Source organism: Elaeis guineensis, chromosome 3 (genome assembly GCF_000442705.2).
Source record: "Elaeis guineensis isolate ETL-2024a chromosome 3, EG11, whole genome shotgun sequence".
NCBI lineage: Eukaryota > Viridiplantae > Streptophyta > Magnoliopsida > Arecales > Arecaceae > Elaeis > Elaeis guineensis.
This window is the reverse complement of record NC_025995.2, coordinates 88822658-88836722: the sequence shown is the minus strand read 5'-3', so window position 1 is coordinate 88836722 and position 14065 is coordinate 88822658. Positions and strand designations below refer to the sequence as shown.

Here is a 14065-nt window from a genome sequence, read left to right as displayed (position 1 = left end):
AAATATGAATTATTTATTTGTATATCAAGTTGGATTGCGTTAAATTGAATTCGAATTTAGGTGGAATATTTTAACTAATATTAAAAATTGTTATCCTAGCTAAATAATAAAGATTAAAAATATTCGGGTCAGTAATTTAGCGAAGATGAAGTAGTCCCAGCGAAGTAATAGAAAAACGCAATTTTCTGTTCCTTTTTCTTTAAAAAAAAAAAGTTTTTTTTACAAAAGAAGTTTAATAATCGAACGGCTAAGATGGCTAAGATTTTATCCTCCACATCGGACGGTCAAGTTAACGGGAAGGAGCCATCTATGCATAGTTTGCACGCGCCTTCCACCTTCTCATCATCAGTCCAGATGGCGGCGGCACAGCTGCGGCTCTCCGACCACCGCCTCCCGTCACCGCCGATTCATGTAACAACCCTTGCCCTAACTTTCTCCTCTTAATCTCTTCTTGTCTTCTAACTCCAACCAGCCCATCCTCCAGCGCTGCAGGAGGTGCCATCCACGGAGCTTCTGTAGGGTTCCGATCGGCGGCCGTAGGCTCGCAGCGTCCCGTGTCTTCTCCGATGGCGGCCACGACGAGGTGAGACCTTCTTTTGTTCTCCCTAATCTGAATGCCGGAATTGAGATCAGGTCACCATTGCTCCGCTCACCTCCGCGAGTGTTATTTGGTCGATCATTTTATTTTCCCTGGGAACGGGAATGGCTTAGAAGCCTCAAATTGGTTATATTTTTACCCTAATCGGGAGCGACGATAACATGGAGGTGCTTGTTAGGTGGAGGGTACCCATGTCGGAGATCAGAAGGAGTTACCTGCTGCTTCAGTTGGTAATGACATTATATCTGCATGTCACTTTTTTAGGAGTTTCTTGAATTTATATTTAGCTTTTTCTTGAAGTTGTATTAGGGTTCTTTTCTTTATTTTTTTTAAAGGTCCGGAGAGAAGTAATGGGAACAAACCGGCAACGAAAGGTTTTTCATCTAACGAGTACTTACTACTTGCTGTTTGCACTTTTCCAATTATCAACAATTGCTGTGTCCTAGATGTTATATTGTTTATTTGAACTCGGTGAGTTGTATCGTGTTCTTTTGATTCGTATGGATATGTACTGAATTTGAACTCTTTGTGAAGTATATGAATTGGGCCGTACTATAGAGTGCTGAATTTTGTGTTTCCATGTTCTAATGTGTTCGAATTATTTATTGATTTTAGTTTGCTTGTATAGATCATTCTTTGTTGGAACCCAAAAATTGAAAACGGAAAGTAGGACAATGAAAGAGGAAGCAAGAAAAAGAAATATGGAAATGCATGGATCTTGGAAAGTAGGACAATGAAAGAGGAAGCAAGAAAAATAAATATGGAAATGCTTGGATCTGTCTATGCCTTATTGTCTTTATAATATTTTATCTGGAAACTTCCTTTGCTATTACTGGGTACAAAATAAGCACATAACATGTCCGTTAACATTCTTCCCTCAGGACAGAGCTCTGATGTCAAGGAAGCCTTACGTTGGTTATTTATGATTTACCCTGCAACAATAGGAGAAGACTTTACAATACCTATCATGAAAAGGATTTTAGGCATGAAAAATGGGTTTGTTACATATTTACCTTTGTCTAAAACAAAGAACCTTTTGAAAGGGATGCAGAATTGTGAGACGCTTGGACTAGAGGAACCTATCAAAATATTGGTTTTGTGGGTGGATTGGTTTGGTCAATCATTTAGTCAATAAGATTTTGAAAGTGAAAAATATACAAAATGATTAGAGAAATGCATTATGTAGCCATTTATTAGGCAAATGATGACATCCAGTATTTGTATTATTGTGGGCATAAACATCAATGGCAAACCAAGAGGTTGATGGAACAAAGATCAAAAATATTGAAAGCAATATGCGGTGACCATTTTAGTTTTACCATTCAATAATCAAACATGGTGGCTATCTTCTTGCTTAGGCCGTTGAAGCTAAGCATTAGAAGAGGAATAGTTTGGCCCTATATTTATCTACTTGCTGAAACCATGTGATAAAATACCACAAGGTTTAAATTTTGTAGGCATTGGGCAAGCATCATGAAAGTGTGTAGATATGATGATGGAGCTAAATTTCTTATTGTAGTCATAAGTTCATGAAAATACCAACGTTGGACCCGAATGCTAGACCTTTATAGTTGTCTCAGTTGAAGGAACATTGGTGGTATGCATTTAAAGATATTCTAGTGCTTATGCTTTTGTTGAGGCTAACCTTAATTTCTGTATAGATTGAGAATTGGTTTATGATTATAACTTATGCTTTTCTTTTCCTCAGTTTTTCTTCCTTCCTCTTCATCATGTAAAAATAATATTCATCTTTATCTTTCCTTTTATCATAATAGATATTTAATAACTGTAAGGAAACAACCTGGGGCCAACTGGTAAGAGAAGATAGAAAGAAAACTGAATGAGGAAGGAGAGCTAGCTATTATGTTATAATGATATGCCAAAAAGGAGAAAGGTTACAATTTAAAAGAATGAGGAAGGAGAAGGGCAACAATTAAGATAACATGAATGGATGTGTGAGAAATGATATGGAAATGCTTGCATCATAAGGGGAACCAGTTTTTAATAGAAATGAGTGTTGTAGAATGATTCAGCATGTCAAACCAAACCTTGGTCAAGACTTTGTTACGGTTGGAATTAAAGCATGAACATAACCAGTAAGTGTAACCTCTTTTGGTTTGGATTCCTTTATAGTTGTGTGGTCATTGCTTCTTGTCCAATAACAAGTCCTCCAAGATAACAATGCTATCAACACCTTCTTTGCTTCCGTTTGAGTCTTCTCACCCTTTTTCTAACCTGTCAACGTTTTATCCCGACATCCTCTGCAGTAGGGCATCTCACCACGAGAAGAAGCATTGGGTTAGAGGGAAGATATAAATCTGTGTACATGAACAGATCTTTCCTAGATTGAAAATGCTAAATTTCCTACAAAATTCATTCTTATTTTTGTCATCTCATTTACATATAAAATTTGCAACAGTTTTGTTCATCCTTTTTGGAACATATTTTATTCATTTTATTTTGGAATTGTTCATTGAACCAAATAAATTTAAACATCTTATTATTTCGGTATTGATTTTAAACAGCTGCATTCCTTATCATTTTGCAAAATTTAAACATAAATAATTTATTTTCTCTGGGATTGAATACATTACCAAATTTTCCAGGTTGATGCAGAGATTGAAGAGATATGGAGTTGCAGGGATATTGTCGTATGGACTACTTAATACCATATATTATCTCACAACATTCCTCTTGGTTTGGTGAGTTGAAATGAGTTTCCACAGATTGACATAAATTACAAATTTCCCTTGATCATTGTAGTTTCAAAAATAAGGACATGCATTAAAAAATTCATTTAGTCACTATAATAGCAGATATGAGGACAAATCTTGATATCAATCTATGGTTGTAATGTAAGAAGCCATGTCATTGTTTAGTAGCATGCTCATGGATGAATGATTGGTTAGAATCATTTTGCATAGGAAAATTTAGCATAGGAGTTGTTATACCTTCTCATAGGATTTTCCGTGTCATAGAAGATAAAAATCAAATACTTAAAGCATTAAAAGAATATTTTTGCCCATACCCCCCATTTAGCAACTAGAAAGATATGGTTTAAGACTTTAAGTAGTACGTAGCTTGTCTAAAGTAAGCTTTGTTTTTGTTTGCTGGATTACAATCAAATTATGTCTAGATAAGATCCAATGTCATTGCTAATTAATTCCAGGTTTGAATAAAAATATGAAACAACTCATCCCCTGTTTCTGTGTTTTTTCCTCTTTTTAGGACACCAAATCTATGTTGATTTATGAGTCAAGACTTGCCCTTCTTTATTATCAATAGTAATTGCTATCATAGCAGGTTTCTTCATCATCATCATCCTGCTATTGTTTTATTTCTTAGAAGCCACTTCCTTTCAGAAATGTAAACCAAAAGCTAAAGTAGCCCCTTGTTAGGATCTGCCTTTAACACCTTGTCTATTAGTAGATCGTTTAGTTTTTCATAGTTTTGATTTAACTCCCCCTAGTCCCCACCCTTAAAATGTATCTCACTTAATCAATGCTTTTCTTATATTTGCACTGATTGGCTAATAAAGATTTAATTAGAGCATCATTAGCATGTGATGATCAATCAAAGTTCTAACCTAAACTTCGTATCATCTTCACGGTCCTAATTATGGTGAAACTTTTTTATGACTATCCACTTACATTGCAAAGTGGGTCATAAAAAAAAAAAGATTATATGTGGTATGTTACATACTCATGCACACGCACACAAATGCAAATGCAAATGCACATGAATGAATCCACCTATTGTATTTTTGATTATTCAGCTCGGCCTGATTTGGTCATAGGATTGGACTTTTAGGGATGAGACTTGAAAGTACCATCTTCACCTAGTCTGGTCCTGGAGATGACCCTTCCATTGGTTGCAGATTCCTTATTCCTTGAAATCATTACTTGAACAATATTTTATGCTATTTGGTTGAGGTTTGGCGTATGACAGAAAATAATGTTTCTAATTAAAGTGATATTGCAGTTTCATCCACTGCTAGTCATGAATTTGGCTAAGTGTGATCAACCAAACCTAATTGTAAGTTGAGAATGTCCAAGAATGGTGGACCCAAACGATTAACCCTCTTTTGTCCAATACCAAGCGTGGAGTTAGGTGAGTATGGTGATCAAAGAAAGCAATATATGCCATGGCTTTGGCAAATTATTGGTTTTCTTTTATCTCAAAACTAACCATGGATCCGGCTAATTTGCAAATCTTGAACATGGCCATTATGCATGACATGAAATTGCCCACGTATGATGGACCAGGCAACATCCTTTCCTTTCATTTGCCACTAGTAATGTTTTTTATAATTATGGTAGACAAAAGCTATTCATGGCATGAAATAGCTCAAAGTAATGGATCCAAACAACTTATTATTTAACCCTTCACCAGCTACAGATTTGGCCAAGTATGGTGGCTAAAAGTAGCACTAATAGCCACAAGATTCGTTGGTCAAAATAACATGCTTTTCTTTTCATCTGCCTCTGGCCATAGTTTTATTTGAGCTCAGTGAATCTGGAACAAATGTTTAAAGACCCAGGCAGACCAACAAGGTTAACCCACCAGACTCGTCACTTGACACCATTATTGATGAGGTCAAACTCAAACCCAAATTTCTAAATAAATCATTCAATGTGGTGACCCAAACAATTCAACCACTTCATCTGTCCACTCAATCTGTCAAATTCTCTGGGTGGAATAGTTAGGGGAAAAGCATTAAAAAAGGGAAAAAATAGAGAGATGGAATCTTGATTTCTCCAGTGCTTCTCTCTGAAAGACAATCATCTGTATTCCTTTATTCTATTAGCAGCCATTGCTATTCCTTTATTCTGTTAGCAGCCATTGCTATTGCTGCTGAGGAGGGCACAGCTGCTAAGCACTAATTGTCGGGCCCAAATTTGGCGGTGGTGCAGGTGCCAAGGCTGGATGCAATGGAAATCAGGACCAGAGCTGTCAAATCCAACCCTTTTTCGTTTTCTTCTTAATCTGGTTCTTTTAACATGCAAGATCCAAATTAGGGCCCAGGACCATATCTTCTTCCTCTTCCCTTTTCTGATCTTCTTCTTCTTAGGGCAAACCAAATTAGGGGTATGGGAAGTGGCACAGGACCAGATAAGGGGCACAGGAAGTAGGATGAGGCAAGAGAGAGTTGGGGGAAGATGTCAGCTATTCAGGCTTTTGGAATGAGAAAGAGAATACTCAAAAAATCAAGATATAAGTAGCTTGGTCCAGCCACAGTTATCCTGTAATTGGATTGTGAAACCATGAACCAGCCACCATAGCAGGTTGTTCTGGGTCACTGGGCTTAGAACATTATCTGGAACATTGCTGGCTTGGCATGGTGGACTGCAAGAACATGCTTTTCCTGCCTCCCAATTTATTTTTCTTTCCATGTATATTTTGTCATGAGTAATGGAGGAGACTAATTGACTATATGTTAGGATTTGACGCCTCGAGATTCAGCCCACATTGAGCCCACAGCGAGGTTCGCGGCGAAAAACGGAGTCCAACGAGACCAAGATCACCTGAAACGGAGCTCGGATGGAGGAGATACGAGCTTTTGAAGTCGGCACGAGAATCGAGGCGGCGGAGGACCGTCGGCGACCGGCGGCGCGGCTGCAGGCGGCGGCGCGCGGGATGCGCGTCTCAGGCCCGCGCGGGACGCGCGACCCAGCGGCCTGCTGACCCCTTGTCCCGGTCCACCGTGGATCGGGTGGTCCACGGCGCGGCCTGTGGACCGCGTGGGCGTTTCCCACGCGTTTCTCGCGGTCCACGGCACTATTCCGTGGACCGGAGCGCGATCTAAGGGCCCAGAAGGCTCCCGGTCTTGATCCGACGGTCCAAGGGATTTTTTGGCTTTGTTTAGGACTCCTAATCCCTCTCTAATCAAGGTTTAAAGCCTGTTTAAACCTATAAAAAGCCCTGAGACGAACAGAGAAAGGGTGGGTTCGGTTTCTCGCCGCCGTACGAACCAGAGGAGAGAGAGAGGCTAGGGCGCTGAGAGAGAAGGAGCAGGAGGCTCCTGGACAGCGGTCGCCAGGCTCTTCAGGGGTTCAGGGGGGTCTCCAAGAGAGAGAGAGCTTTTGTGAGGGGAACTTCAGGTGAGAGAGAATTGGGTGTACAAGGGTTGAGGGTGAGGTCTCCTCTTGTAAAATTTCTTTTTCATAGTGAAGTTTGCATGCCCCGTGGAGGCGAGCCCTTTTGTGGCTGATCCATGTATTTTGATTGTTTTTTCTTTTGTTTTGTTTCTTCTTTCTTCCTGCTGCATCGCGTGGTACTGAAAGAATCTTGGGAGGTGGTGTCCTGGCCAGACATCCACCCAACATGTGGTATCAGAGCAAAGCGGTACAAGGACGCAGATTGCAGTGGTGGTGAGCAAGACTGAAGATGGAGAAAATAGGAACAATCAAGATGGAGATCAACAAGTTCGATGGTAAGAGCAATTTCTCCTTGTGGCAGGCAAGGGTGAAGGACGTGCTCATCCAACAGGGGTTGATCGATGCTCTTTTGTGCGATGAGAAGCCGACCACCATGGAGGTGCGGGATTGGAAACGGCTACAGATGCAGGCGGTGAGTACCATCCGCATGTACCTGGCGGATGAGGTGGTGATCTATGTGCTGAGCGAGACTTCCCCGACGGTGCTGTGGTCGAAGATCGAGGGGTTGTATATGGCGAAGTCTCTCACCAACACACTTTTCCTCTGGAGGCAGTTTTACCAACTGCGGATGACTGAGGGACAGAGCGTGCAGGAGCATCTGAGCCACTTTCAGAAGATCCTCACCGACCTTCTCAGGTTGGCGAGAACGTTGAGGAGAAGACCAGGGCGCTGGTTTTGCTGGCGTCGCTTCCTCCTTCGTACGAGTTCTTGGTGACTGCTCTTCTAGTGGGAAGAGCGCTATCAAGATGGACGAGGTCACCGCGGCGATACTCTAGAATGAGGTTCTCAGAAGGGAGAACCCAGCTTGAGCTCAGGTGGCGGTAGCTCAGCTTTGGTGGCTTCTGGAGGTGCAGGAGGCGGTAGACGGAGCGACAGGAGATCGCAACGAGGGCGGTCTAAGTCCAGGAGGGACTTGAGCAAAACCAGGTGTTACCGGTGTGAAGAGTTGGAGCATCTAGCCAGAGATTGCCCTCAACTGAAAAATCGGACGGTGGCTGCTGTAGCGACGGCCGGCAGTGATTCAGATGGAGATGTCCTGGAGATATCTGACGAGGTATCTATTTCTTCCCAGCAGTGGATATTAGATTCTGCATGCCCCTATCATGTGTGTTGCAGAGAGGAGCAGTTTGACTCCCTGGAGAACAGTGAGGGCACTGTATATCTGCCGGATGGATCGAGCTGTACGATCAGAGGCATTGGGACGGTCAGCTGGAGGACACATGACGGTGCAGTGAGGAGATTGGGGGAGGTCCGATACATACCCGATTTCAGGCGGAATCTTATCTCACTTAGCAGACTGGATTCGAGAGGCTACAGGACGGTAGCTGGTGGAGGAATCTTGAGGGTGCTACGCAGCGATAGGATTATGCTGGAGGGGAAGAAAGGGAGCAGAGGACATTATTACCTAGTAGGGAGCCCAGTGCGAGGTGGAGCATCGGGAGCCAGGCGGAGCCCAGAGCGAGGTGGAGCTCCAGGAGGCGGATCGGGCACGAGACAGAAGACTCGGGAGGACGAGAGGCGACGTCGCAAGGTAAGATTCCTATTGCCGCAGGATGATGCCCCGAGCAGGTCTCAGGTCAGGAGCACAGCATACGACGGAGATGGGATCGAGCAGCCTGGCTCGACTCCCATGTTTGCCCATCTATGATCAGCAGGCGATTGCCCCAGGGCATGGAGGCGAGGAGATCCAGAAGCTCTCGGAGTTTGGAGGAGGCCGAATATCGAGTCGAGGTGGAGATTGTTAGGATTTGACGCCTCGAGATTCAGCCCACATTGAGCCCACAGCGAGGTTCGCGGCGAAAAACGGAGTCCAACGAGACCAAGATCACCTGAAACGGAGCTCGGATGGAGGAGATACGAGCTTTTGAAGTCGGCATGAGAATCGAGGCGGCGGAGGACTGCCGGCGACCGGCGGCGGGCGGCAGCGGTGCGGCCGCAGGCGGCGGCGCGCGGGACGCGCGTCCCAGGCCCGCGTGGGCCAGCGCGGGATGCGGGACCCAGGCCCGCGCGGGACGCGCGACCCAGCGGCCTGCTGGCCCCTTGCCCCGGTCCACCGTGGATCGGGTGGTCCACGGCGCGGCCTGTGGACCGCGTGGGCGTTTCCCACGCGTTTCTCGCGGTCCACGGTACTATTTCGTGGATCGGAGCGCGATCTAAGGGCCCAGAAGGCTCCCGGTCTTGATCCGACGGTCCAGGTGGTTTTTTGGCTTTGTTTAGGACTCCTAATCCCTCTCTAATCAAGGTTTAAAGCCTGTTTAAACCTATAAAAACCCTGAGACGAACAGAGAAAGGGTGGGTTCGGTTTCTCGCCGCCGTACGAACCAGAGGAGAGAGAGAGGCTAGGGCGTTGAGAGAGAAGGAGCAGGAGGCTCCTGGACAGCGGTTGCCAGGCTCTTCAGGGGTTCAGGGGAGTCTCCAAGAGAGAGAGAGCTTTTGTGAGGGGAACTTCAGGTGAGAGAGAATTGGATGTACAAGGGTTGAGGGTGAGGTCTCCTCTTGTAAAATTTCTTTTTCATAGTGAAGTTTGCATGCTCCGTGGAGGCGAGCCCTTTTGTGGCTGATCCACGTATTTTGATTGTTTTTTTTTTGTTTTGTTTCTTCTTTCTTCCTGCTGCATTGCGTGGTACTGAAAGGATCTTAGGAGGTGGTGTCCTGGCTGGACATCCACCCAACACTATATAGAATAGAACTTATGCTTGAAACAAGTTTAAGAATTGAGTGCAATAGAAAACTAATGCAAAAAATAAAATAAAATAAAATATCAAATCTGTATATAAAAACAATGATTACTTTCCGGTAAAATTTACAAATTTTGTCATCATTAGGAATGGATCTCAGCATGACATGTATGCAGTGTAAATTACTGATTAATTCACTAGAATCATGCATTCATCATCATCCTCACTACCGTCATTGAAATTCTTGTGATCAAGAGTCCACATCTTATGATTGGGATCAAGTTTGTCCTAAATGATTTGGATTTCATATTTAGATCAGAACCTGGCAAAATAAAGAAAGAACAAGCTTATTTATTCCTTCAGTTAAATTACAAGAGCTATAATGGAGCAAATGCCCCTCAAGATGAAGTTAAGAGACCCCTCAAAGGGTGGCCTAGTGCATGAGGCTCTCGCCGCTAGGAGATTTGGGGAGGGTTAACATCCGGAGAGGTTGTTTCTTTGTTTCAAATGCATGAAACCAAGGTCATAATGGAGCAAACTTATTGTTGCGCTAGGGCTCGCTTTTTAAGAGACTCTCAAAGGTTGGGCATGGAACAGATTCAAGAATTATGCTCGAGATTAGAGAGCTGCCGGTTTTGACACTTCTTACATGGCCAAGGAACTCACCTTGGTGGCACCTCATTATAGGTGTCTCACCTGGGGTTTGTTTAGAGCATGGTTTGCCATACCACCCAGTATGGGACATATTGTACTACATCTGTATTGTACAACACCACCGAATTGCATACTAACACTATAATAGGATTTTACCGTTGCGGGATTGAATATCAAGATGGCGAATCTTAGTTCAGAGATTGTGGGGTTGCCTCATGTCACTGGAAGCACCTTTGTCAAAAATGATTGTTTTAGAGGATGGAGTTCATCCAAACAACATTAGAAAGCCCTGAGGTCAAAGTGCAAGGGATGTGGAGCATTGATCCAAATGTTAAGCTGTCATCTATGTTATCATGTCTCATTGTTCTATTTGAAGGTCATGATGATAGATGTCCTTTTCTTGCTGCAGTGATGCTTACACTATTAGGTACTTTTTTTGGTGCCTGAATGTGAGATGATATCTTTTGATCTTATGATGGGATGTACTTATTTATTCACTTCTAAGATTTATATGATCTTCCATAGGATTTACCCTAAATGTGCTTACCTTTTGTAGATGTGGTTGGTTATATGTTGTGTTGAATGATAATTGTTTATTTGTTCATGCAATATTTGAAAGGAATTTGACAGGTTATTTGCTTGGGCTGTTATCAGAGGCAGGAGCAGCCAAATAGGTGTTTCTTCAATATCAACATCTAGTTTATCTATGATAAATGTGAAGAGATAAAATCTAAATACAGCTTCAACAAATGAGTGCTCAGAAACTGTTGTTTTTTGTGCCTGTTCGTCATATCGATTATTTCACATCGATCATCATGCATTCATTATTATTCCTTGATTCTCATTAAAATTAGCTGTCTTATTGGTTTATTTTTTTATGCTTTTTCCCTACAATTGTGTTGAGATTTAATGGAATAATTGGGTTTACTTAAATCAAATGATAATCAGGAGATCATCAGCTAAGTCCTCACTGGATGCCTTTTGCAGCCTTTCATGGTGCAGTTTACAAGACAATCTCTAAATCCTTGTGTGTGTGAAAGAGGAAATGAATCTTTTGGAAGGAAGAATTAGAATGTCCGCCTTTTTATTCCGCTGTGCCTACCTTTTTCTGCACCATCAACCTCATACTTTTAAAATGTATGGCCTTTTCTCCTTACAATTGGCATCCTTTTTTCTCCCCATGTTAACAGACCGGCCTACTGACAGAACGGGTAAAAGTGTTCTTTCAGTCTAAGCAATTAAGGAGGTTCTCTATAATAGGGTCTTGTCTAGATGAAAGTTCCTTCGCATAATATCTTTGCTAACCCTGACCATCTTTTTCTTGTGTCAGCAGAGTGGTTTCATTTGTTAACTTTTTTATGCATCTTTCCCCCAAAAAAATGCATCTAACTCATGGGTCGTTGGAAATTACCAGCTTGTTTTTTCTGTCTGGCAGTAACCCCCTCCATCACACGCTCAATCCCTGATTGCATGTGACATGTGACCATACAAATGTTATATGTATAATCTTAGAACATTCTGGTGGGACTGACCATGTTCTGCTTTCCAGGTTTTATTTTGCCCCTGCTCCTGGACGAATGGGCTATGTTGCAGCTGTTGAGAGGTAATTATTGAAAGAATTGTGTCATTGCCACATATTTTCGTAATACCTGCAGTCAAACACTGCTTGTCATTCTCTTGATTGTAGATTTCTCAAAGTAATGGCAATGGTGTGGGCTGGCAGTCAAGTCACCAAGATTGTACGTGCAGGAGGGTCAGTTTGTCTTCATAAAGTTAATTTGGTTCGGTGTTTTCAAATTTATCCACCTTCATTGTAGAATTTCAAGATCCAAAATTCTATCCAGATGGTTTACTAAGTTGTTTGTTCACCTGTTGTACGCTAGTTTATAGGCTTAGGTTAAAAAGAAACCCTCAAGTTTTCTGTAAGATAAATACAAGTTACAATAGCCATGGAATAAAATGATGTTTCAGTGTATCTTCCAAAGGATATGGTTAATGGATCAGCTGAATGCATCCTAAACGGAATGGGCTTACGCACACTGTTTCTATAGATACCATGTCCAAAGAATTATTGAATCATCACTTTGCTTCTTGGCTCATTATGCAGGGCTCTTGCGTTAGCTCCTTTTGTTGACAGAGGGTTGTCCTGGTTCACTGTCAAGTTCAACTTCGAATCTGAAGGAAAGGTAGAATGTTATAAACTTTTAAATCCGTTGTGTTTGATCTTTCTTTCTTCTGAACCATTTCTTCCCGTGCTGTTCCACCTATTCAGGCATTTGCAGCAATTGCAGGCTTGTGCTTTGGGCTGGCACTTCTCTTGTTTTTTGGGTTGACATTGCTTTGGGCATAGAGAATCTGTGGATCTCTATAAGATCAAGGAACTTTTCTTGTAATTTGGGAATTGAAAGGACGCGACCTTATGTAAGGTTTGATTAGAACTTAAAATGATATCCAGGAAAACTGTGTTATTGATTAGTTTCATTAAATTGCCTGCTGATAAAAATGCATCAGGTGGTTATGATACTAAAACCCATCATCTTTATTTGTTATTTCCTATCCCATGCAGAGGCCAAGGGTAACCAAAGGGTTATTGTACATACTATCTGTCACATAGCTACTTTACTTGAATATCACCACCTCAGCATTCTAATTGTTCTTGGAATTAATTCTGCATAAAGTCTCTGGATTTCAAAGGTTGTTGAGCAGAGCTCCCAGCTAAGTTTATGAATTGATTGTTGCAGCGGCTGCTGTATATACTGTTGGTACACTAGCTCATGGCGGTCATGATAAATTAAAATGCAGGTTTGTTACGCCTACCTTCTGTGTTCAGTCGTCGGAGGAGCAGGTTCAAGATTGTTCGGTTGCTCAGATGCTTAGTGCCGGCAGAGCAACATTTGGGCACGGCATGGCGTGGCCCAATTGTGAAGCAGACGGCATGGCATGACCCTTAGTTATAGTTATGCAATTTGTTGCATTATGTGGTTGAAGGTGCAGCTTGACATGGGTGATTGCGTAAGGTGGGGATAGAAGCTCGATGACAATGGATTTTCTTATTGATAAGTAACCTTGTGTTGTGTTGTGGTCTTAATTGAAACTTTACAAGTCCATTTAGTCATCCAAGCCTCTTAATTCCAAGATGCATGTAATAGCAAAGCCCAAGCTGGGCTCTGGTGTTTGAAAGATGTGGTAGGGGCATACCGCTAACCACTTGATATGGCGCATATCCTGATATGTCTTGATGCTTGTTAATGGTTTGTCCATTTATTTCTCATTATACTCTCTTTCTTACCCACTGAAGTATCTCCTGCCGCAGATCCAAATAGAAGAAATAATTGGTCAGAACTGTTCTACCTTCTGAATTTTGGGCCATCCAATAAATAATTGCCACATCATCTATCCTGATTAAAAAAAATTCAGCAAAAGTTGTTATTTGGATTTGGAATGGAAAAAATTTCAATATTATCCACATTTGATTGAAAAATTTGAATGAAAAAAAATTCATCATTAATCATGGTTCGTACGATGATTTTTTATTGAATGACCCAAACTCCAGAACAGTTCTTACCAATAATCTCTCCGCACAGGCCCGAGTTGGACAAATATTAAATTTCCACAGTTTAACCCTATGATATAGCAACGTTGGACTTGTGGGTTAAAAGAATTCTATATATATATATATATATATATATATATTCTTTTCTTTATATGATACATCAATGAATTGACCGGTGGTGATCCGCAGAAGAAATGTACTGTGAAAATAACCGTTGCATCATTTGACAGCATCACGGCCAACCCCTCAATTAGTCAGTCGTGTGCGTCACAGGACCCTCTGACGTCCGATTAAAATTCAGGTCTCGCAAACGCATAGACTAGGTTTGTCCGGGTGCCCAAGATTAAACGAAGCAGGGGACAAGAAAAAGGAGCATAAGTTATTTATATAGAGTTAGAAGACTAAAAAGCATTTTTTTTTTTTT

The 14065-nt window shown here is 41.9% G+C and overlaps 1 protein-coding gene across 5 annotated transcripts; it reads left to right on the top strand.

Annotated features, from left to right (window-relative positions):
- Positions 1-283: 283 nt before the first annotated feature.
- LOC105041844 (uncharacterized) lies at positions 284-13359 on the top strand. 5 transcript variants are annotated; one of them, XR_003800362.2, is made up of 11 exons: positions 284-411; positions 473-583; positions 777-828; positions 934-988; positions 3205-3300; positions 11638-11691; positions 11776-11841; positions 12196-12274; positions 12361-12509; positions 12655-12782; positions 12891-13359. XR_003800362.2 is itself a non-coding variant. In XM_010918892.4 (9 exons), exons 1-9 carry the CDS (start codon positions 310-312, stop codon positions 12436-12438), a joined length of 681 nt encoding a protein of 226 aa, XP_010917194.2. In that variant the 5' UTR covers positions 284-309; the 3' UTR covers positions 12439-12750. The 5 variants fall into 5 exon arrangements, 2 of the variants coding, with proteins under 2 accessions (XP_010917194.2, XP_029119406.2); XR_012139748.1 differs by having other exon boundaries at positions 12361-12514; XR_012139749.1 differs by lacking the exon at positions 12891-13359 and having other exon boundaries at positions 11776-11827; positions 12361-12750.
- Positions 13360-14065: the final 706 nt, after the last annotated feature.

Coding starts and splice junctions, on each gene's coding strand:
- LOC105041844 (XM_029263573.2), top strand. CDS start 310: ATGCATAGTTTGCACGCGCCTTCCACCTTCTCATCATCAGTCCAGATG. Junction 584..776: donor CCGATGGCGGCCACGACGAG/GTGAGACCTTCT, acceptor GGTGCTTGTTAG/GTGGAGGGTACCCATGTCGG. Junction 3,301..11,637: donor ACAACATTCCTCTTGGTTTG/GTGAGTTGAAAT, acceptor TCTGCTTTCCAG/GTTTTATTTTGCCCCTGCTC.